Source organism: Callithrix jacchus, chromosome 2 (genome assembly GCF_049354715.1).
Source record: "Callithrix jacchus isolate 240 chromosome 2, calJac240_pri, whole genome shotgun sequence".
Taxonomy (NCBI): Eukaryota; Metazoa; Chordata; class Mammalia; order Primates; family Cebidae; genus Callithrix; species Callithrix jacchus.
In genome coordinates this window covers 120,263,712-120,285,819 of record NC_133503.1, presented here as the reverse complement: position 1 = coordinate 120,285,819, position 22,108 = coordinate 120,263,712, and the positions used below count along the sequence as shown (strand labels likewise).

The window sequence follows — 22,108 nt, the reverse complement described above, 5'->3', positions numbered from 1 at the left end:
CTATGTGTTTTAACAGGGGATCTTTCCAAGAGCAGTGGGATGACGTGACTGTTGTGGTTGCTGACAGACTTAAACTGGCTTTTACCAAGAGAAGGGATGTAGCAGGTCAGGGAGGCAGAGGGAGTAAGTTGCAGTGGAAAGAGAGGTTGTGTCAAGACATGATTATAGATTAGTGAGTCAGGAGGATAGGGTGCAACCATCTTAAAAGGGCTCTGAGTAAATAGGGAGCTTGGATTTAATTCAATTAGCCAATAGGGAAGACGAGGAGAATAGCATAATCAAAACAGTGCTTTCGGATGAGTAATGTGGATCAATAAATTAAACAGGAAGAACAAGGGATACCACAAAGTTTGAAGTTAATCAGAAGATAGGTGAAAAAGGACTGAGCTGGATTATGGTAGAGAAATTGCAAAGAAAGTGACATTGAGAAGGAAGACGATTGATCTCTGCTCTCTGACTCCTAGCACAGTATCTGGAATGCTTAGTATTGGTTGAATGACTGGCTAACTGAAATTGGGCCATATGAAGTAGAGAAAGATTTGGAGAATGAGGAAATATAGAAAGCAGTAAAAATCATTTATTCAAAAATATAGTGAAAAAGAAATAAGGCAGTGCTTGACTCACCTGCAGTCTCACTTGTAGGCCGTTTCTTTCATGATATATTTACCAGGATCCAGGGATTCTATCTGAGCTCTGCAGAAGAAAGTGAATTTACCAGCTCCTCTGTGTACAGAGGGGTGGATTCATGAAAACTAAAAAAGAAGGGTTTGTAGGCTGGAATGCCACATAATTATTAAATGTGTCAAAAGCTAGGAAGTTTTTCTGGCAAGGGTGGTACATTCACTAATGATAGTAATTCATACACCCAAAGATTGCTTAATAAAAATGGAAATTTAGAGTGAGTAGAGTTTGTTATTTTTCAAGAGCTATTCTATGAAGCAATGCTAACTGGTCTTTTTTTTTTAGGGTAAGTTTTCCAGACTTTTCCAGGGCCCACCTCCAAAGATTCTGGTATTGTAGGTTTGAGGGCTTGAAGAATGGCTGCAACTCTGTGTTTAGCAGGTCCTCCAGTTAATCCTCATGATCAGGAAAGTCTGGTAAACTTTACCTGGAATTTTTAAAAATCTTTAAGTAGTGGCAAATCCTGGACTGGAGTGCAGCTCAATAGTTTTGCGTAGGCCTGGTGGGCTCTTGGCAATTGTTTCTTAGAGTGAAGGGTGTGACCCCTGGTTCTCAGCAGTTTTCATACTTGGGAGACCTGCTTTCTCTAGGCTCAGTATATGTGTTAGTGACTTAGCAATTGAAACAAGTCCATTTGGATTTTTTCCTGCATTTTTAGTGTGGACAGATGGAATAAGCTTGCCTATTAAAAGAAATACAGTTCCTGTATGAACTTCATTTCAAGGTAACTAAATAATAGATAAGGGAAATTGATCCCTGGTAGAATTCCAGTTTTGCAACTCATAATGGAAAAATGCTAGGTAGTGATCATCAATGACTGCTAAAATCGTGAGGTGAAAACTGGTGGATACTTTATACATAATGAAATAGACCAACACCTGAACCCATGACCAACCTGATCAATACTAAGACGGAGACTTTATGTTCATCTTGATGTGATGCAGAAGGAAAGACAGAGTATCCCTTTTAAGTATTCTTGGAAAAAAAAAAAGATCAAACCCAAATCTAGGCCTCCAGTTTACCTGTTTATTGGAAATAAACACAGTGAATAGAGGAATATGTTAAGCCACATCTCAGGTATAAATCAGTCAAATCCAAAATATGGGAAATTGTATAGCTTTGCTACTTTCAAAGTATGGTTTACAAACCAGCAGTGTTGATGTCTCCTGAGACCTTGGATAAAAATGCAGATTCTCAGGCCATGTCTGTGGCCAACTGTTTCAAAATTGCATTTTAACAAGATTCCTAGGTAATTCTCTTGTACCTAAAGTTTAGAAAGCATTGTACAGAGCACTGACCTAGGAAAAACTATTATAGTTTATAAGAAAGTTAAATGTCGTATATTTTTTATATCTTTATTTGAACAAATTAACTATAAAAACATTTATGTGATAACTGAAGAAATGTATTAAGTCTATATAAGATGATGATATAGAGTTATTGTTAAAATTTTAGATGCAATGTTATTGTGATTTTTTTAAAGCCCTTAACTCCCAGAGAAGATACATACTGAAGAGTTTAAAATAATCTAAAGCATGGGAGTAGAAAAAGTATAAAGTATGATTAGTTGTATACTGACAATTTTGAAGCTGAGTAGTGGGTATATTGGGATTTAGTATACTGACTTTTTAGGCTGGGCACAGTGGCTCATGCCTGTAATCACAGCACTTTGGGAGGCTGAGGCGGGCAGATCACAAGGTCAGATGTTTGAGACCATCCTGGCCAACATGATGAAATCCTGTCTCTACTAAAAATACAAAAAAATTAGCTGGGCATGGTGGCATGTGCCTGTAATTTCAGCTACTCAGAAAACTGAGGCAGGAGAATCAGATCCCAGGAGGCGGAGGTTGCAGTGAGTCGAGATCGTGCCACTGTACTTCAGCCTGGGTGACAGAGCGAGACTCTGTCTCAAAAGAAAAATGTATTTATACACCGACTTTTGTGAATGTAAGTATTAGTTTTTTTTTAAAAAGGCATAGAATTGTGGTTTAAAATGGCAACGTTAAAGGTGACAAATCAACTTTTAGTGTTCAGGCAGTTATGAAGGAAAACTTTCAGGCCTGCAAGGATACATTTACAAAACGAATAATGTAAAACTATGAAACCTGAAGGGAGGGATTGAAACCACCTTTGCAAAAATCATAACTGAGAAAATTATGGCACTTAAAGAGATCTAACCTAACTGTGACTCCATCTTGCTTCTAACCCTTAAGCTGTTCTGGTTCATTCCAGGGCATAAGCTGAACTAACTTTGGGAGGAACTTTGTTTATAGTTTAAAATAAAGACTATAACAGATTTTCCCGAAACAAACCTCCTCCTTGCCTGGGGACTAGACTGCCTTTGTGGGACTAAGAAACTTCCTATGATTTCATCCCTGAACCAGTCAATCTGTACTTCTGATTCACTGGCCCCCTACTCACCAATTTATCCTTAAAATCTCTGATCTCCAGAAAATCTCTGATCTCGACTCAGGCAGGTTGGCTCACTCCTGTAATCCCAGCACTTTGGGAGGCCGAGGCAGGCAGATCACCTGAGGTTGGGAATTTGAGACCAGCCTGACCAACATGGAGAAGCCCCATCTTTACTACAAATACAAAATTAGCTGGGTGTGGTGGCGCATGCCTGTATTCTCAACTACTTGGGAGGCTAAGGTAGGAGAATCTCTTGAACCCAGGAAGCATAGGTTACATGAACCGAGATTGCACCATTGCACTCTGGCCTGGGGGACAAGAGTGAAACTCCGTCTCAAAAAGGAAAAAAAAAATCTCTGATCTCTGAGTTTTGGGAGAGACTGATTTAAGGAATAATAAAACTCCAGTCTCCTGCATAGCCAGCTCTGTGTGAATTACATTTTTCTATATTGCAATTTTCCTGTCTTGATAAATCAGCTCTGTCCAGACAGTAGGCATGGTGAACCCCTTGGGCAGTTACAAAATCATATCTGAAAATGTTCTCAGTATCATAGCCATTATATCAAATCAAATGTCATCCATTCTACTTGAGTAATTCAGAGAAAGCAGGAAACAGTGTTTCATTACAGAAAGATGTTAAATATATGATTTGCTTCCTGGGCCTTAAATGTAGAAGGACATTAAAATTGGCCATCATTGGCAGGGTGTCATTGGCTGGGCGCAGTGGCTCACACCTATAATCCTAGCAGTTTGGGACCAAGGTGTGCAATCACTTGAGGTCAGGAGTTGGAGACCAACCTGGCCAACATGGTGAAACCCTGTTTCTACTAAAAAAATATATAAAAATAAGCCAGGCATGGCATTGCACACCTGTAATCCTAGCTTCTTTGAAGGCTGAGGCAGGAGTCAAGATCCTGCCACTGCACTCCAGCCAGGGTGACGGAGCAAGACTTTGTCTCAAAAAAAAAAAAAAAATTAAAAATTAAAAAATTAAATTGGCTATCTAAAAGTGAAATGCCTTGTTAATGCTATTCCTTGCAAATGAATTAAAACTTGAACTGCCACATCCTGAGTGTTACTTAGATTTATAGCAGTTACAGTTATCTCACCTTTAAGGTAAACTTTTTTAGGTTGCTAAAGCTAATTTGTGTAATTTTAAACCTCAAAGACAGCACCTATGAAGTCCTTGATTCTGCATGTGTATTTTAACTCAACTACTCCTCAGTAGCTAAGGCTTCCACCAAAACAGTTCTCCCAATACTCTTAACATTTGCTGTGTATTAGAATCACCTGGGAAGCTTCTAAAATTGACTCTTGCCCAATCCTCACCCCAAGAGATCTGGATCAATTGGTTCAGTTCAGTGATTCACAAAACTTAGCTGCCTAAGATTACCTGGAAGGCTTGTTGAAACACCAATGCTGGGCCCATCCACAATTTCTGTTTTCTTTAGGTCTGTGGTGGAGCCCACAGTTTGCATTTCTACCAAGTTCTGAGTGATGCTGCTACAGACAGCCCTCTTTGAGAACCATTGCTGTAGTTTTTTAAGCTACCCAAGCGATTCTAATGGCAGCCAGGGTTGAGAACTGAGGGCTGCTTGCTTTGTAGTATAGCCCTGTGATAAAGTGAGCTGGGAGTTTTCAGCTTTTTGGCCCAAAGTATTGCATATATTCAAATTGTAGACAGTAAAATTGATAGAAGTAGCACTTTGTTGGTTTTAGGAGGTGTTCCTTCACCATTGGTGTGACAGACTAACATGGGTAACATTAATGACCAAGCAAGAAACTCTGGTGAAGAGTAGAGCAGCTGTGTGAAGTATTGTGGCTTGCATAATTTTGAAAGGAGGGCAAGTGAGTAGATTCAGAAATGAGACTGAGCTGATGGGGCCAAAACCAAAGCCACTCCTCTGACTTCCTCCAAGTGGTCTGGAGGACATATCATTGCTCTCCTGTGTTCACAGGGTTAAATGAGGCTCAGTATTACCAGCGGGGAAAGAGATGTAAAGAATGTGCATTATAATCATCTCTGTAGTTGAATGGAGACTTCTATTGAAAGAATTCTGGCATGGGGATCCCTGTTTATACATTGCCAGCTCAGTTCTCATAGTATAATCAGAGGATTCAAAAGTTCAATACAACTTGCATATGTGATATCACTACTGTCCCCAAAATTGAAGAATACAGATTTATCATAACTTTAGTGATTTCAGCTGTTTTTCTCTGATTTTTTTTTTCTAGGACAGATCTCTTTCTAGTCTGATTGATCCCATTCCCTTTTCTTGTTTTTTTGTTTTTTTGTTTGTTTGTTTGTTTATTTGTTTTTTGAGGCAGAGTTTTGCTCTTGTTGCCCAGGCTGGAGTGCAATGGCACGATCTCAGCTCACCGCAACCTCCGCCTCCTGGGTTTAAGTGATTCTTTTGCCTCAGCCTCCCCAGTAGCTTGGATTACAGGCATGTGCCACCACACCCAGCTAATTTTTTTTGTATTTTTAGTAGAGATGGGGTTTCTCCATGTTGGTTGTTGGTCAGGCAGATCTTGAACTCCCAACCTCAGGTGATCCGCCCACCTCGGCCTCCCAAAGTTCTGGGATTACAGGCATGAGCCACCACGCCCGGCCATCCCATTCCCTTTTCTAAAAGGGGGGTATTAGACTAGATCTCAGGGATACTTCCTAACACTCACATGCTAAGATACATCATTTAAAGTTTTTAAGTATATATGACTAAAGATAGTTTTTAAGTTGATATGAAAAAAATAAAGATTTCTTCTCTTCTTCAGCCCAGTCTTTTCTTGTGTCCACTTTTTATATACATTACATCTGAGATCCTATTGTCAAACCACAGAGGGGTGGGTGAATTGCCTGGACTGGATGGAGCAGTAGTACGTTAGGGAGTTGAAGCCATCATCACCTTACCTGTCCAAAGGTGGATGAGTGTGAGAACTTCAACAGATAGTTGAAGTTCTCTACATGTTTTTATTTCTCTACATGTTTTGCTTTCCAAAAGTATTTTGAATCAGCTATGCTAATTAAGGGGTGCAGTTTTATATTTTGCTTTAAACAGTTGATTTCCTTTTATATGTGATCCAATAAATCTTAATCATTAATAGTGCCTTTCAGAATTTGCCCACTCATCTGGTATAACTAGTTCTGATGGCTGGGAATAAAGGAAGAGGACGTGCTGCTTATACCTTTAATATTGAAGCTGTTGGATTTAGCAAAGGTGAAAAGTTACCTGATGTAGTGTTGAAACCACCCCCACTATTTCCTGTAAGTATATGAACAGTTGAATTCTCATAGTGTGTTTTTTTATTTTTCAGAGAATATTAAAATTCCATATAGGACTTGATATCATCATTATGTATTCTCAAGTATAAGAGTGTGTTTCACTTACCTTTAATTTAAATATTTCTATGATCTGCTTTCTTAAAATATAGAAAACAAAACTGTATACATCTTTCCATGAATATATGTGAACCAATAAAGATTAGTTTTCAATTCTTACAACTTCTGTTGGTGTTATTGATCTATTCCAATGTCAAAATAATAGTTTAAAAAGCCATTAGGTTTTATAATGGTTCTCAGTTCCCACTCTATCATGACTTCACTTAATGATTTTCTTCTCGTCTTGTATCTATAGAATTTAATTTTGCTCTTTAGTATACCACTTGACTTTTTTTCCCACTGAACTTTTTTTGCTTAGTGTTGTTTTAAAATTTAGCGAGTATGCTGGAAGCATAATTTGCATAACGTGTTATGTTTCACTTTATATTTAGTTTAAAATGTATCCAGGGATCTACCTGTCTCACACAAGGAATTTCTGCATTTTGCTCTTGATATTTTACCTTTTTGATATTTAGCACAACATAAAAACAAAGACAAATACCTCAGGTATTTGCATAATGTCACTTTACAGTGATCTTTAAAACAAGCTCTTTTTCATGTGTGAGATTACTTCTAAACAGTGGGGACGTTAGTACATAGTATTTCTTTATACCTGGAATAAAATTAAAATTCCTTACTACTCGATAAAAGGCTCTGCCTGATCTCTCTGTTCTGATGTCTCTCTGACTTTTTTCCTACCACTGTCCTTCTCATTCCCCAGCTAAGCTCGTCTCCTTGTGCCCTCAGGCCTTTGCCCCTCCTGGTTCCCCGCTGGAACCATCTCTTATCTTCAAATGGATGGCTCCCTGATTTTATCCCAATCTACTCAAATGTGACTTCCCCTAGCGGCCATGTACCCTGTGTAGATTCCACCTCCATCCTCCATGCTCTTAGTAGTCACTTCCTTTACCCACCTGCATTTATTTTTATGTTATTTATCACTAAGTGAAATTGTATATCACCTCATTTGTTTACTAATTTGTTGTGTGTTTCTCTCCTAGAATGTAAGTTCCCTGTAGGCAGGGACTTTGACTTGCTTATCATGGTATCTTCTAAAGTCTAACCATGTTAGGTACTCAATAAGTAGTTATAGCATGAATGAATACATTCCTAATCAAATTTTGAAAATGCATTCTATCTTTATCCTCTGAGACTAGAAATGTCTTTACTGTGTACACTAGAGACCCACTTGTTAATGAATATATTTGTGTAAATATATACATACATACAAATGCATATTTGCATGTATGTATATGTGTGTATAATTTTTAAAACTTGAAATGCAGCTTCAAACTCTGTCTTTGCAATTTATTCATTATATGGGCTTACAAATTGTTCACTTCTCGATTTCTTCACTGCAAACGGAGAAATATTGGTAGTCCTTTCAATGAAATAATGGGTGTTGAATATTGAGTACATCCTAGTCACATTAACCACTTACTAAATAAAAACTGCTGCTTTTTTTTCCCCCAGTAACACCATCACTAGTTGAGGTTAATAAGAATCTAAAGCGTCTGCTCTCATTTGGGTACCTTAATTTTTTTTTCTTTCTTTTTTTCTTTTTGGTACTCTAATTTTTAAAATAGAGAATCACATAGGTCAACAGACTGTATGGCAAAGTGGTTATTGGGTGTAGTTTCAGGGCCAATAGGAAAATAGGCATCTTTCTTATCTCTAAGATAAGAGCAAAGTAGGAAATGGGTTAACAGGTTAAATAGACTACAGAAGTTCATCTTTTAAGTTGATTGTAAAACTTAGTGCCTGTAAAACATACTATTTCAAGAAAACTGCTGTTTTCTGTAATACAGATAAAAGATATTAAAATACATAATTTATTTTTTAAAAACCTTTATCTCTTAATTTAAACAGGTTACAGATTATAAACCCGTGCCACTGAAAATGGGAGAAGGTGAAGAATATATGCTGGCTTTGAAACAGGAGTTGAGAGAAACAATGAAAAGAATGTCTTATTTTATTGAAACACCTGAAGAAAGACAAGGTACCATATTGAAGTCTTTGATTATATGGTTTAATGTGTGCAGATGAAACAGTGTTTAAGCACAAGATATAGAATCATTTAATGATTGATTCAACTCAATAAAAAATTAAGTACTTTGAAAAAACACATTTATGTTGATTTAACAGAAAACATACTTTAAATTTTTTGATATTTTTAGAAATTCACAGTAATTTTATATGTTAAATGAAAATTATGAAAAACAGGAAAATTTTAAAAAGTAAAAATTACCCATGCTTATGTCTAGAGAACCACTATTAATATTTATTATATTCCAGATTTTTTCTTCTGCATGTATATTCTCTTTATAAAACTGGTTTCGTATTACTTTGTATCTTCCTTTTTTCACTCAGTAGTATATTAGCATTTTTACATATCCTTCTTATTTGTGGGAAATATGACTTTTAATGACTCTGGTAGTCTACTCTGTGGATATAATATTATTAACTGAACTAATTTTCTGCTTTTTAAAGATTATTTCCAGTTTTTTGCTTATATATAAAATGTTGTGATTATTATCATTATACAAACCTTTATGCATGTCTCTGATTATCTAATATTTAGGTTAAAACATTTTTAAGCCTTGATTTTTTAATATATATATTATGAATTAAAATATGTATTCATTGGTGATACTTAAGGCAGAAAAGAAAAATTATATTTGGAGAGTGCTTGACAGTCTCAGACTAGAAATGGGAAGTGGTTTTACAGGAAAGGAAGCCATTCCTGAGTAGCTATTTAGCACAGCAGTACTATATTGATTTTTTACTTTCTGCCCTTGATTGTTGAAATTAGAGAGACTGATATCATCATTGAGTTCGCGAAACACCATCATTAAAACATGAGAAATTCACATAGCATCATATAATTCCATTAGTATTAAAAGTACATTCCATTTTTCCCCTCTCTAGAATAATTTGAATTGGCTGAGTCTAAATAATGAAGCCTTATGTAATAATCTTAGCATGTGCTTATAAATATAGGAAGCACTTTAGATAAGTTCATTTAATTCTCAAAACACAGCTGCTTGAAGTTTTATAATGGTTCGATAAGAGATATTTTATCTCAAAAATACTTAATTTTTTTTTTTTTTTTTTTTTTGAAATTGGAGTCTCACTCTTGTAGCTCAGGCTGGAGTGCAGTGGTGCAATCTCGGCTCACTGCAACCTCCGCCTCCTGGGTTCAATTGATTCTCATGTCTCAGGTTCCCAAGTAGCTGGGATTACAGATGCGAAGTACCACGCCTAGCTAATTTTTGTATTTTTAGTAGAGACAACATTTCACCATGTTGGCCAGGCGGGTCTCGAACTTCTGACCTCAAGTGGTCTGCCCACTTCAGCCGCCCAGAGTGCTGGGATTACAGATATGAGCCACTGCACCCAGCCTAATACTGAAATTTTTAACTTTCATGATTATGTTGTATGCCTTCATCTGTTTGAGTTCCAAAATAAAACTTCTCATTTTAAAGATTTTAAAAAGACCAAATGAACGAATCAATATTCACTCTTATAAGAAAAAATACTAATGCAAGGTACACTTTAGTCCTTTTAAAATTGATCATTTCTCTATGGCACAGATTTACTTAACTGAATGTGGTCGTTATTGAAACACGTCTAATTTAAAAGTACATCAAATCAGGCCAGGTGTGGTGGCTCACTCTTATAATCTGAGCACACTAGGAGGCCGAGGTGGGCAGATCACCTGAGGTCAGAAGTTCGAGACCAGCCTGGCCAACATGGGGAAGCCCTGCCTTTATTAAAAATGCAAAAATTAGCCAGGCGTGGTGGCATGTGCTGTAGTCCCAGCTAATCAGGAAGCTGAGGCAGGAGAATCACTTGAACCTGAGAGGTAGAGGTTGCAGTGAGCTGAGATCACATCACAGGACTACAAGGGAGACTGTCTCAAAAAAAAAAAAAGTATATCAAATCATTAAAGCATTTATGAGCCTTTTAGACAGGGATATTAAAAACATAATTTTGTTGTTGATCTGTGGGAGTGGTTGGCTCGTACATGGATTAAGGGAGCCCTTTTATCTTTGATAACTATGCAATAAAGTATTTAAAAAATGTAAGGGTTTTTTTGCTTTTATTTCTTTCAGGAGAAAATTCTTGTATGAAATTTCCAAGCTGATACAAGCACATTCTCCCTGAGATCTTCATGTTTACTTCTGCCTTTTTTTAATTGTTTTATTTTTCATTTTAGAAATGAGGTCTCGTTTTGTCACTCAGGCTGGAGTGCAGTGGCACAATCATAGCTCACTGCAGCTTCCAAACTCCTGGGCTCAAGTGATCCTCACACCTCAGCCTCTTGAGTAGCTAGGACTACAGACTCACACCACCATGGCCAGCTAATTTTTTATTTTTTTATTTTTTGTAGATGGGGGTCTCACTTTTTGGTCATACTGCTCTCGAATTCCTGGCTTCAAGTGATCCTCCTGTCTTGGCCTCCCAAAGTGGTGGAGTTACAGGCATGAGCCACCACACCCAGCCTAAGTCTTTTTCTTAATATTGTGTGTTTAAAAAATGAGCTCATGTTAAAAATAAAGGTTTTTCTATAAAATACATACATTTATAAGTGCATATATAGGTTTAAATATGTATATATGTGCATGCATAAATGTATATAATAACCATGCTATGAGTGAAGCAGAATTGGCCAGACTCAACAGAACTACCCAAGTGTCCGAGAGAACTATATTCTGGATAGAGATGTTGCATGACTGCAGTTTTGCCAGGTGCATCACTTGCCACCTGTGTGCTTTAGGAAAGAGAGACTTACCGACTACTGTAAAGCACTACATAACTAGACATCAGGACAAACAAATAGGGTAGGAGATCTCAAGACTTCCTGATAGTCAAGTGACTGCTGACTCAGGGCATTGAGATCAGTCCTGAAGAACCTAGGGCATGGAATGAACTTATTTCATGTTGTGATGTCTTCAAAGTTTGTTTTTAGTGTTTTCAGGTAGAATTTTAGAAATGATTAGTATTTTCTTTGCATTGAAATTTGTTATTTATTTAACAAAGGAAAAACACCAGTGAACATTATTTTAGTTCACTGGTGTTTTTCCTTTGTTAAATAAATAACTGTAGCTGTAAGAGGATGTAGAGATCATCTGGTCTAGTGGTTCCCAGCTCAGGTCCTGAACCACTGGGTCCTTTGAGGTAAGAACATGATTCTGATAGTGGTAATGGTGTAATAAGCCATTTTCAGAACTTAAAGCTAGATGGAAATTATACATTTACTTAAATATGTCCACAGGTCTGTTACTGAGTAAATGGAATTTGGCTTCCTAATTCTTGTTATACCATCAGTGTCCATGAGACTCAATATAAATTTTTGAGGTTTTTTTTTTTTTTTTTTTTTTGGAGCAGTTCCTATTGTTTGTATGATTGATACTCATAACTTTTATTCTTGCATAGAGATTTTCTAAAGAACAAGCAGAAATTTACTTAAAAAAGAAAACTCGTTTTATCTTAGCGTGCCATTATCAGCCCCTTGGACCCTTTTTTTTTGAGGCGGAGTTTCACTCTTGTTACCCAGGCAGGAGTGCAATGGCGCGATCTCGGCTCACTGCAACCTCCGCCTCCTGGGTTCAGGCAATTCTCCTGCCTCAGCCTCCTGAGTAGCTGGGATTACAGGCACGCGCCACCATGCCCAGCTTATTTTTTATATTTTTAGTAGAGACGGGGTTTCACCATGTTGACCAGGATGGTCTCGTTCTCTTGACCTCATGATCCACCTGCCTCGGCCTCCCAAAGTGCTGGGATTACAGGCTTGAGCCACCTCGCCCGGCCTGGACCCTTTTATATATCTAAGATAATTATGGAATCTGAGTGATCTTATTTTTTCTCTATCTTGAACTACCTTGCTACTTCATCATCATAGATATTATCTCATCATCATTCATCAGATATTTCCCACTATGCTGAAGAAAAGAATAAATACAAAAAATAGGAGAATGATGAAATTGTGCAGTTGAAATAAAACATCACTATTATATTATATAGTTTTCCTGTTCCTTTCCTTTGGACAAGTTTCTAATGCTTGTCCAAAGTATTACATCTTTTTTTTAAGAAGATATAAAGTGTGCAGAGACCTTCATATTTGTAGTTGCTCTGTTTTAATTGAATACAATTGAAAAATTCAAAAATTTTTAATTTTCTGCTCATAATGTCCAAAATTGACAGAAAGAGACATTCCACAATTCTTAGACGAACCGGAAGATGAATTCAAAGAGATAAATAGCTCTCTGGATGCTAATGATGATGATGAAATTGATTTTATAAGCAAAATCTCAGACTATGAGTCTTTAGTGTCTTCAATGAATTTTTTCAAATTCAAGAATCAATGAGTAAACACTATCTCTAAGAATTAAAAAGGAATTATGGTGGCCTTGTATAGTTAATCTTTGAAAAAGACCTCATCATGTAATACTTTATAACAAAAACCTGGATCATCGTGTTTGCTAAAATGAGGTGATCATTTTTGTTTTGTTTTATGATATTTGTGCACCAAAATTAATTTGATGTTTGTAACTGACAAATGCTGAAAAAGAAGTTGATTGTACAGACATGAAATCATTTTTTGGACTGATCGTATTAATTGGTAATTATAAATTTAATGAAAATATTTTGCAAGTGTAGAGTAAAGATCACTGGACCATCTTCAATGAAATATGAGAAATCAAAGTTTTTAAAGTATTGCATTTTGGTTATGTAAGTACGAGAAGAATTGGAGGTAGTGATAAACTAATCTACTAGAAATGCAGATGATACACGTATGAGAAAAAGAACCAAAAGAAATTATAAGTTAGAACCTATTAAAGATGTGTTTGGAATTGGGGATCAGGATGTACAGAAGGCATATATTCTGGATTTGTGTGTGGCAGTTGATGCACAGAAAAGTGCATTCAAATGACTTTGCCCGTTTTGGTTAAATTTTCCTTCAAAACCACTAAAACATGGAATATAAATTTGAATTTGCTATGCTTAATTACTTAGTAAAGTCTCTAATAGCTTTATTTATTTTCGTTTGAGACAGGATATCATTTTGTTAACCAGGCTGAAATGCAGTGGCGTAATCTCAGCAGTAAGCAGCCTCCACCTCCCAGGCTCAAGCGATCCTCCCACCTGCCATATCTTCCCAAGTAGCTGGAACCACTGGCATGAGCCACCATGCCCGGCTAATTTTTATATTTTTTGTAGAGATGGGGTTTCATCATGTTGTTCAGGCTGGTCTCGAACTCCTGAATTCAAGGGATCCACCTGCCTCGGCCTCCCAGAGTGCTGGGATTACATCTTGAGCCACTGTGTTGGGCCTAGTTTTACTGATTTTTTTTTTTTTTTTTTTTTCTGAGCTTGAGTCTTGCTCTGTTGCCCAGCTGGAGCACAGTGGTGCAATCTTGGCTCACTGCAACCTCCGCCTCGTGGATTCAAGCAATTCTTCTGCCTCAGCCTCCCAGGTAGCTGGGACTCCGTACATAGCTAGGTACATGCCACCATGCCCAGCTAATTTTTGTATTTTTAGTAGAGACAGGGTTTCACCATGTTGGCTAGGATTATCTCGATCTCTTGACCTCATGGTCCACCTGCCTCGGCCTCCCAAAGTGCTGGGATTACAGGCGTGAGCCATCGCTCCCAGCATTACTGATTTTTAAGTAAGGGTTTTACTGAGACATAATCCACATATGTAAAATCTACTTTTTATAGTGTACAATTCAATGACTTTTAATATAGTCACAGAATTGTGCAATCAACTCTGCTATTTAATTTTTTTTTTTTTTTTTTTTGAGACAGGGTCTTGCTCTGTCACTCAGGCTGGAGTGCAGTGGCATGATCTCAGCTTACTGCAGCCTCCTCCTGGATTCAAGTGATTCTCTTGCCTCAGCCTCCCGAGTATCTGGAATTACAAACACACCACACCTGGCTAATTTTTTTGTATTTTTAGTAGAGATGGGGTTTCACCATGTTGGCCTGGCTGCTCTTGAACTCCTGACCTCAAGTAATCTACCCACCCTGGCCTCTCAAAGAGCTGGGATTATAGGTGTGAGCCACTCCGTCCAGCCACTGTCTAATTTTTTAGAAGCTTTTCATCATCCAGAAAAGAAATTCTGTACCCTTTCGTAGTCACTCCCTATTCTTCCCTCCTGACAACCCATGGCGCCAGCAATCTGCTTTCTGTCTCTAGAGATTTATCTGTTCTGTCCATGTCATGTACGTGGAATCATGTAATATGTGTCTTTTTTAGACTGGCTTCTTTCATTTGCCATAATGTTTTCAAGGTTCATCAATGGCTTAGTACATATGAGTGCTTCATTCCTTTTTCTGGCTGAATTATATTCCACTGTATGGATATGCCACATTTTGTTTATCCACTCATCATTTGATGGGCATTTAGATCAGTTCACTTTTGGGCTAACATAAATTATGCTGTCATGAACATTCATGTACATGTTTTGTGTGAACATATGTTTGCATTTCTATTGGAGATATACATAGGATCATATGGTAACTATATTTAACATTTTGAGGAACTGTCAAACTGTTTTCTAAAGTGGCTGTACCATTTTACATTCCCATCAATAATGTATAAGGGTTCCAATTTCTCCATATCCTTAACAACATTTTTTTAAAATTCTAGCCATCCTAGTGGTTGTAACACCGTATCTCATAGTGGTTTTGATTTAAATTTCTGTTATGATTAATGATGTTGGATATCTTTTCATGCTTTTTGTCCATTTTTGTATCTTCTTTAGAGAAATGTCTATTCAGATTCTTTACCCTTTTTTAATTGGGTTCCAATAATTGTTTTTTAATACTTCTTTACTCTTTTATCTGTTATCTTTTTTATTCTCTGTATTTCATTCTTTGAAATTAACTTTAAAATATAAAAAAATGTTCTATTGTACCGAGAGAAAAAAGGGTAAACTTTTTTTTCTGGTATACTGAGGGTTAAAATTATTTAAAATAGGGAATCTGTTTTGGAAAATTTCTAAAAAAAACGAAGTCATTGTGTTACAAATGCTAGGAATCTCTCATTTATGCTGACTTCATTTTACAGATGAAAAACTTGACGAGATTAGTTAAAACGTTTGACCTGATGTCAAGCAGTTAAAATATCTAGAAAACCTGATCTCTTGGTCTCTTATCTAATGCTTATTTTAGTTATCTTTCTCTATACATGATTATATTATTTGGAAGCATATTCTTGACATAGAAGAAAAATCAGTACATATTTGGTCCTTGACTTTACATCTATTCATCTTTAGTATTATCTTCCCTTTTTCATGCCTAACTGCTGAACTGCTTTTTATGATGAACATGGCTTCAGGTTTTGTGTAATAGTGTTGCTTTCCAACTTGTGCTGCTGGGAAATAGTTTGTGCCCTCCTGAGGGGTGTTCTTGTGATGAGGTGGACAAGTCTGAACCAAGAGCCACAATTGTGGCTTTAATGGTTTTGGCAAACTCAGAGGGTCCCTGCAGAGTTTTCAGCAGTTGGCATGGAAGACTTGCAGCTTGCTCATTTATCCCTCAGATCAGTAACCCCTCGCCAAGTCCAACCTTGCCTACTCCTACCCTTTTTCCCATTCTCTTATGTCCAAATGTAGGAAACTCCCTGTATGTGAAATAAAAAATGTTGTCTCTTGTTTTCAGTTATCTTAAAGGAATGGCATAAGTTCAGGGTTACTTTTGATTTTCCTAATGAGCTCTTTATTCTTTTTTCCCCCTAGATATTGAAAGGTATAGTAAAAGATATATGAAGGTGTACAAGGAAGAATGGATACCAGGTAACTACAAAACACACAGTATGAAAACAGTTTTTAAAGCCTGTCTCATATTTTTTTTTTAAGGATAAGTTTTCTATTTTTACAAAAAGAAAATTGAGTCTGGTTCTTTTATTGTGATTAATTAGTAATATAATTCTCTTGGAAACTAAGGTGAAAATACTTTTATGCTAAAACAAGGAAGATTGAAGTGCTTTTGTGGAAGTTCTTAAAATATATTTTTCATAAAAGGACACGGCAAACAAACCCTTTTGATTTTCTAATTTTATTAGCCACAATCACAATTTTAGTTTGAAATGTCAAAAAGCACAAATACTATGCTCCTGAGCAATTTTAGAGCATTTGAAGAGAAAGCAAAAATCTAATTTTAAAGATATTTTAAGCCAAGCTCATGGATCTTCCTTTCTTATCAGCAGGCATAGACTATTTTTACTTGTTAGGTTTCTTTTTCAAAATAACTATATCTAAAAAGAAGCTTTACCTTGGGTATAGACAACTTAGAAGGGGCTGTAAAGGAGCCCTCATCCCACTCATTCATTTTGCAAATAAAAACAGTTGCCATAGAAATAAAGTGACCTGTCAGGACACATGGCCAATACTGTTAGAACCCAGGTCTTCTCATTTTAATTCACATTCTTTTTATGTCTCTGTCCTTGATCTTTTATGGAATCTGCCCTTATGTAAAAACATAAATGACATTAACAGCATTATCATTTTTACAGATTATAGTACTATCTTTTCAATGTGGATAAGTTTGGGCACCCTGGAAACAACTTAGGTCTCTCATTTCTTCCATTTCATTAGTATTCATCCCTCAAATGTTTCTCTTCACATATTCCATCAGGATCTAAAATGAGTAGTTTACAAAAACTAAACTATATTCAAAGCAAAATTTATTAGTTTAGGTAAAATGACTTGAGATTTAAATGTTTTGTAAAAATGCACTGAAATTTTCTTATTAGCAGGTAGTATTTTTATACCAATTTTTCTGTTGCTTCAATTTTCTGCTTAACTATATGCCTAAAAATTAAAAGAAGCTGACACATTAGAGGAATTATTTAGATAATGCAAGGAAAATTTATTTGAGGACATTTATATTTGACAGCTATTTATATTTTTAATTTTAAAGTTTTCAGATATTAGAATTGCTTATTTCATTTTGCATGTGTTGGGATTGTGGTACATACTTTGGAAAAAAATTTGTTGCATAAGAAATATATCTAGTACATAATATATAAACTATAGAAAACTTACAAAATACAAAGTAGTCAAATAAATCAATATAAATAATACTTAAAATTTGTTGTAATTCCAACACCCACAAATAATTACCTTTAAGATTTTCTTCCCAAAAAATTTTATAGCACTATTTCAGAGCTATTTTGATAAACTTTTTTCTTTATAGGAAAATACATATCATTGTCTGTTATATTTCGATTTTGTTTTGTTATATTTCAGGCTAAATTTGTACAGTCAGATTCCAAGGCACTTTATTGTCATTGCCTGGATAACCGTTGTTTCCTTCAAATAGTTATGTCCAATGCCACTAATTCCTAGAGGAAATTGCAATTTTTTAATATTTTTTTTTATGTACAGATTGGAGAAGACTTCCAAGAGAGATGATGCCAAGAAATAAATGTAAAAAAGGTACATTGACTAATATAATAGTAATTCAGGTAGGAAAAGGTTATTTCTTACATTCTGTTAATGTGGACTTATCAACCCAAAGTTATACTTACTGTTCTTAATGCTTTTCTTAAAGTATTTTGAGCCAGACAGGAAGGCTCATGCCTGTAATCCCAGCAGTTTGGGAGGCTGAGGTGGGAGGATTGCTTGAGCCCAGGAATTTAAGACCAGCCTGGGCAACATAGTGAGAACTTGTCTCTACAAAAAGTTAAAAAAAAAAAAAAATTATCCAAGTGTGGTGGCATGTACCTGTAGTCCCAGCTACATGGGAGGCTAAGGTGGGAGGATCACTTGAGCCCAAGAGGTGGAGGCTGCAGTAAGCCAAGATTGCACCACTGCTCTTAAGCCTAGAATACAGAGCAAGACCCAAACACTCTTTCTAAGACCCTGACTCTCTTTCTCTCTGTCCCTGGCATATATATTTTGCTAAAGCTTGTTTTTTGTTGTTTATCTTTTGGGTGTTTATTATTATTATTATTATTATTATTATTTTCTTAGCTGTCACTTTTTCTTTGTGTGTGTCTTATTTTTAAATTTTATATATTTTTTAAAATTTCAGTATTCATTTTATTCATTTGATTTTACATGTGTTTAGATACATTTTAGATACAGGGGGTACATGTGCAGGTTTGTTAAATTGGTATCTAACACCCAGGTAGTGAGTGTACTTACTACCTAATAGGTAGTTTGTTAACCCACACTACCCCCTCCTCCCCTCCCAACTTTAGTGGTCCACTTTGTCTGTTGTTCCCATATTTATGTTCATGTGTGCTTAGTGTTTAGCTCCCACTTATAAGTGAGAGCATGCAATATTTGGTTTTCTGTTCCTGCATTTATTTACATAGGATTGTCCTTTAGCTGTGGAACTGTGGATATGCTAAGAAAGACTTTTCAATTGTTGTAGACCTTTTCATTTGCATAACTGCAGATTTTTTATTGTACTGGCTACATTATAAATTATTAACATTTTAAAATTGGGAAACCAATAAAGTAGAGCATTATGCTGTATAGAAGAATGCCAAAGTGAATGTTTACAGTTCGTTTTCCTTTAGTAATTCCATTCAGTAAATAGTTACCTATTATTGCTAGACATTGTGCTGACAGGAATAAAACTGAGCAAAGTGGGAATAATCCTTGTCGTCATGGAGCTTGCAGTCAAATAGGGTAAAATCATTAAATAAAAACACACTGTCCTTATTGGGAAGTATTCTTTGAGGAAATGGAATCGAATTGAGATTGAAGGAGTAGGAGTTTACTGAGACACAGTTACGAGAGAGAAAGTAGGGAAATACCAGGTTTGTGAGAGAAAAATCAGATGTTCAGTTCAAAGGTGTTACTTCTGGATCCTTTAAAATATACAAATATAAATGCTAAATATATTGTTGGATATATGGGAATGGACTTCATAATGGAGATTGTAGTCATTATCAGAGATATGATCATTGAGACCAAGAGAAAGGATGAGATGGCCTAGGGCAGAATTAGGTAATTAGAAGAAAGGAAGGCCTAATCCTTAGCTTAGAAGAATGCCAACATTTAATGTGCTGGTAGAGGAGATTGAATGGCAAAGAAAGGAACTGGAAAGAAAGAGGATGGAGGAGAACCAGGAGAGCAGAGTAACACAAGCTAATCTGATATTTCGGAAGGTCGTCAACAGTTTTAAAAGATGTTAGACAGTTTTGCTAAGAGGTCAAATGGGAGGAAGATTGGAAAATGTTCACTCATCTTTAACATCTCTGTTATTGGTGACGTCAGTGAGAGCTTTTTGGAAGATTCTAGAAGATAGAATCCCGATTGGAATGGCTTAACCGGTAAATGGATCTTAGGAAATGGAGACAGCTAGCATAGATGAGTCTTTTTACAATTTTGCTATGAAGAATGAAGAGTGGAAAAAGAAGGTATCCAGAGAGGTTAAGAACAGTGGGGTTATCAACAAAGAGAAGAGAAGGAATTCCCACTCCCCTATTTAACCCTTTATTGAGGTACAATTGACAAATAATAAAATGCACATATTAGATGTACATTTACATTTTTTGCACATATGTATTTAAGGCAGAAGTATTTTTATTTTATTTTAAAGATATAATATATAACAGCCTTTAGCTTGAATGCAAATATTTTGAGATACGACAATTTATCTTCTTTTATACCCTTGGTTTTTATTGAGGAAATACATTACTTTCATAAGAAAATACATGTGCGTGAATGATACTGGTCATGCCCTAGGGGTTCACAAATCTATAGTTGACTTTAAACCTGAAAAGAATGTATTCATTTTGGAAGAGTTAATGTTTTCAAATATGTCATCCCTGGGATTTCATACCCACATTAAGCATTAGTAAAAGCTCCCGATGTATCAGGATTTCCATTTGTTAATAAACAAAGCAACAACAAAACTTTCTTTTTTATTTTGCTCTAGTATGTTTTGTTACATACTGTGTAATTTTTGTGTCTTGTTTCCATAAGTTTGTATTCTCCTTTTTGTTAAGATGCCCTCCATTGATTTACATGGAAGTAAACAATAACAATAGAGTCAAAGGATGAAAACAGTTGTTTCTTGAAGAACCAGCTACTGCCACATGTTAACAGAAACTATTCAAATATATGCAGATACTTGGCCAAAGATGGAAAAAAAAAAATAAGTTTACTTACCTGGCCATATTCTCTAGTATCCCTTTAACAAAGGTATATGTTTTAAAATTAAATAATTTTTTAACAAGTTCTTAGAAAAAGACTTCATGAGTAGAATACATTATTAGCTAATGTTTTTTTGGCATCAGTATTTATTGAGTTCTTGTTTATATGTGATACTGTATTTTACGTGTTACAGTTTTTATTAAGCAATCTTTGCCCTCAAGGGGGTCAGAGAAAGTTACCAATCATTAAATCTAACTATTACTTTTGTTTGAGAAACCTCACTAATACATATGTTTGGGAGCTCTGAGCTCAGTAATTCACTGAGGGGCAATTCAGTATAGCACAGTGCATTGTAATTCCGTCAGTTATAGGTCATCTACCACAATCTAAACATTTTTTTCTGTAGGTTAAATGTTAATCTTTATCAAAATTACATCTTTCTGAGCCACATTTTCCTCTTACAAAGTGATTTCTAGGTGTTCGGTTTGAGTTTGGAAAGAACTGTAATACTTTCTGACTACAATGGGATAATTCTGTAGCCTGTCATGTTGCTTTGGTAACTGACTGGCAGAATTTATATGTGAAATACTTCTCTAGAACCTGCACTTTCAGAATAGTCTCAAAATGCAAAATTTTAATAGGAGTAAAAAAGAAGTTATGTAGCCCAAAGCCATTACATTTTATTTCACTTATATGCTTTTGAGTTTTCAGGTTCATATGATGAATATGTTCAGTTTAACTATTTTAATCTTTATTCCAAAGATAGTTCTGTGTTGTACTGTCATCTCTTTCACCATCGGCAAATGAATATTTATCCTGCACTTCCTTTTTATTTTGCACACCTGGTAAGATTCCTCTGGTTAAAATGAAGTACACTTACAGTGAAGGAGAAGCCAGTGCAGGTGGATTTGCCGGAGCCTTTCACTGTACTCATGCTACTTCCATCTGAGGTAACATTTTAGCAGTTTGGCCCTAACTATATTAATTGCCAATACCAATTTTTAGTACTAGTTAAAAATACACCTGACTTCAGTCTTAAAAAAAAGTCCCTATTGATGATCATTTATTCCTCATCATTGGAAAATTGGTGAGGTATGATTTGTTTATTCTTTGAGAAAATTAATTTACTCTGAAAACTATGTGACTGCCTAGGATACAATAGCACGAGGCTGGACAGCATAAGCAAAGGCAAGGAGATATAACACACAGTTGCATTTGCAGAAAAATGTGTTAACTGGTAGTTTTACTTCAGCAGGCCCCAAACCCAAAAAGGCAAAAGACGCAGGCAAAGGCACTTCACTCACTAATACTGCAGATGTTTTGAAAAAAATTGAGGTAAGGTTTTCTTCTTACTATAAAAGTGAACTGAAAAAATGCAGAAGATTCTACTTCCTTTTGCTTTCTTGTTTCAACTTTTCAGCATTCTCTCACTTTTTAATTTGGCAGAAGTGAGCCCAGAAGTAACTGGGAAAGTTTGAACTTTGCGGGCTATGAGATGAGGTTCTGTCAT

General features: G+C 35.9%; 1 protein-coding gene across 2 annotated transcripts in view; it reads left to right on the top strand.

Annotated features, from left to right (window-relative positions):
- POLR3G (RNA polymerase III subunit G) overlaps nt 1-22,108 on the top strand; it is a 39,242-nt gene that overhangs the window by 5,153 nt on the left and 11,981 nt on the right. Inside the window, exons 2-6 of one of the 2 annotated variants that reach the window (XM_008991808.5) lie at nt 6,199-6,358; nt 8,342-8,471; nt 16,222-16,278; nt 17,872-17,922; nt 21,854-21,933. In XM_008991808.5, the coding sequence (XP_008990056.1) occupies nt 6,242-6,358; nt 8,342-8,471; nt 16,222-16,278; nt 17,872-17,922; nt 21,854-21,933 (435 nt within the window). In that variant the 5' untranslated portion in view covers nt 6,199-6,241. Of the gene's footprint in view, nt 1-6,198; nt 6,359-8,341; nt 8,472-16,221; nt 16,279-17,871; nt 17,923-21,850; nt 21,934-22,108 lie in introns of both variants that reach the window. The other variant, XM_008991807.5, reaches the window with a different exon arrangement.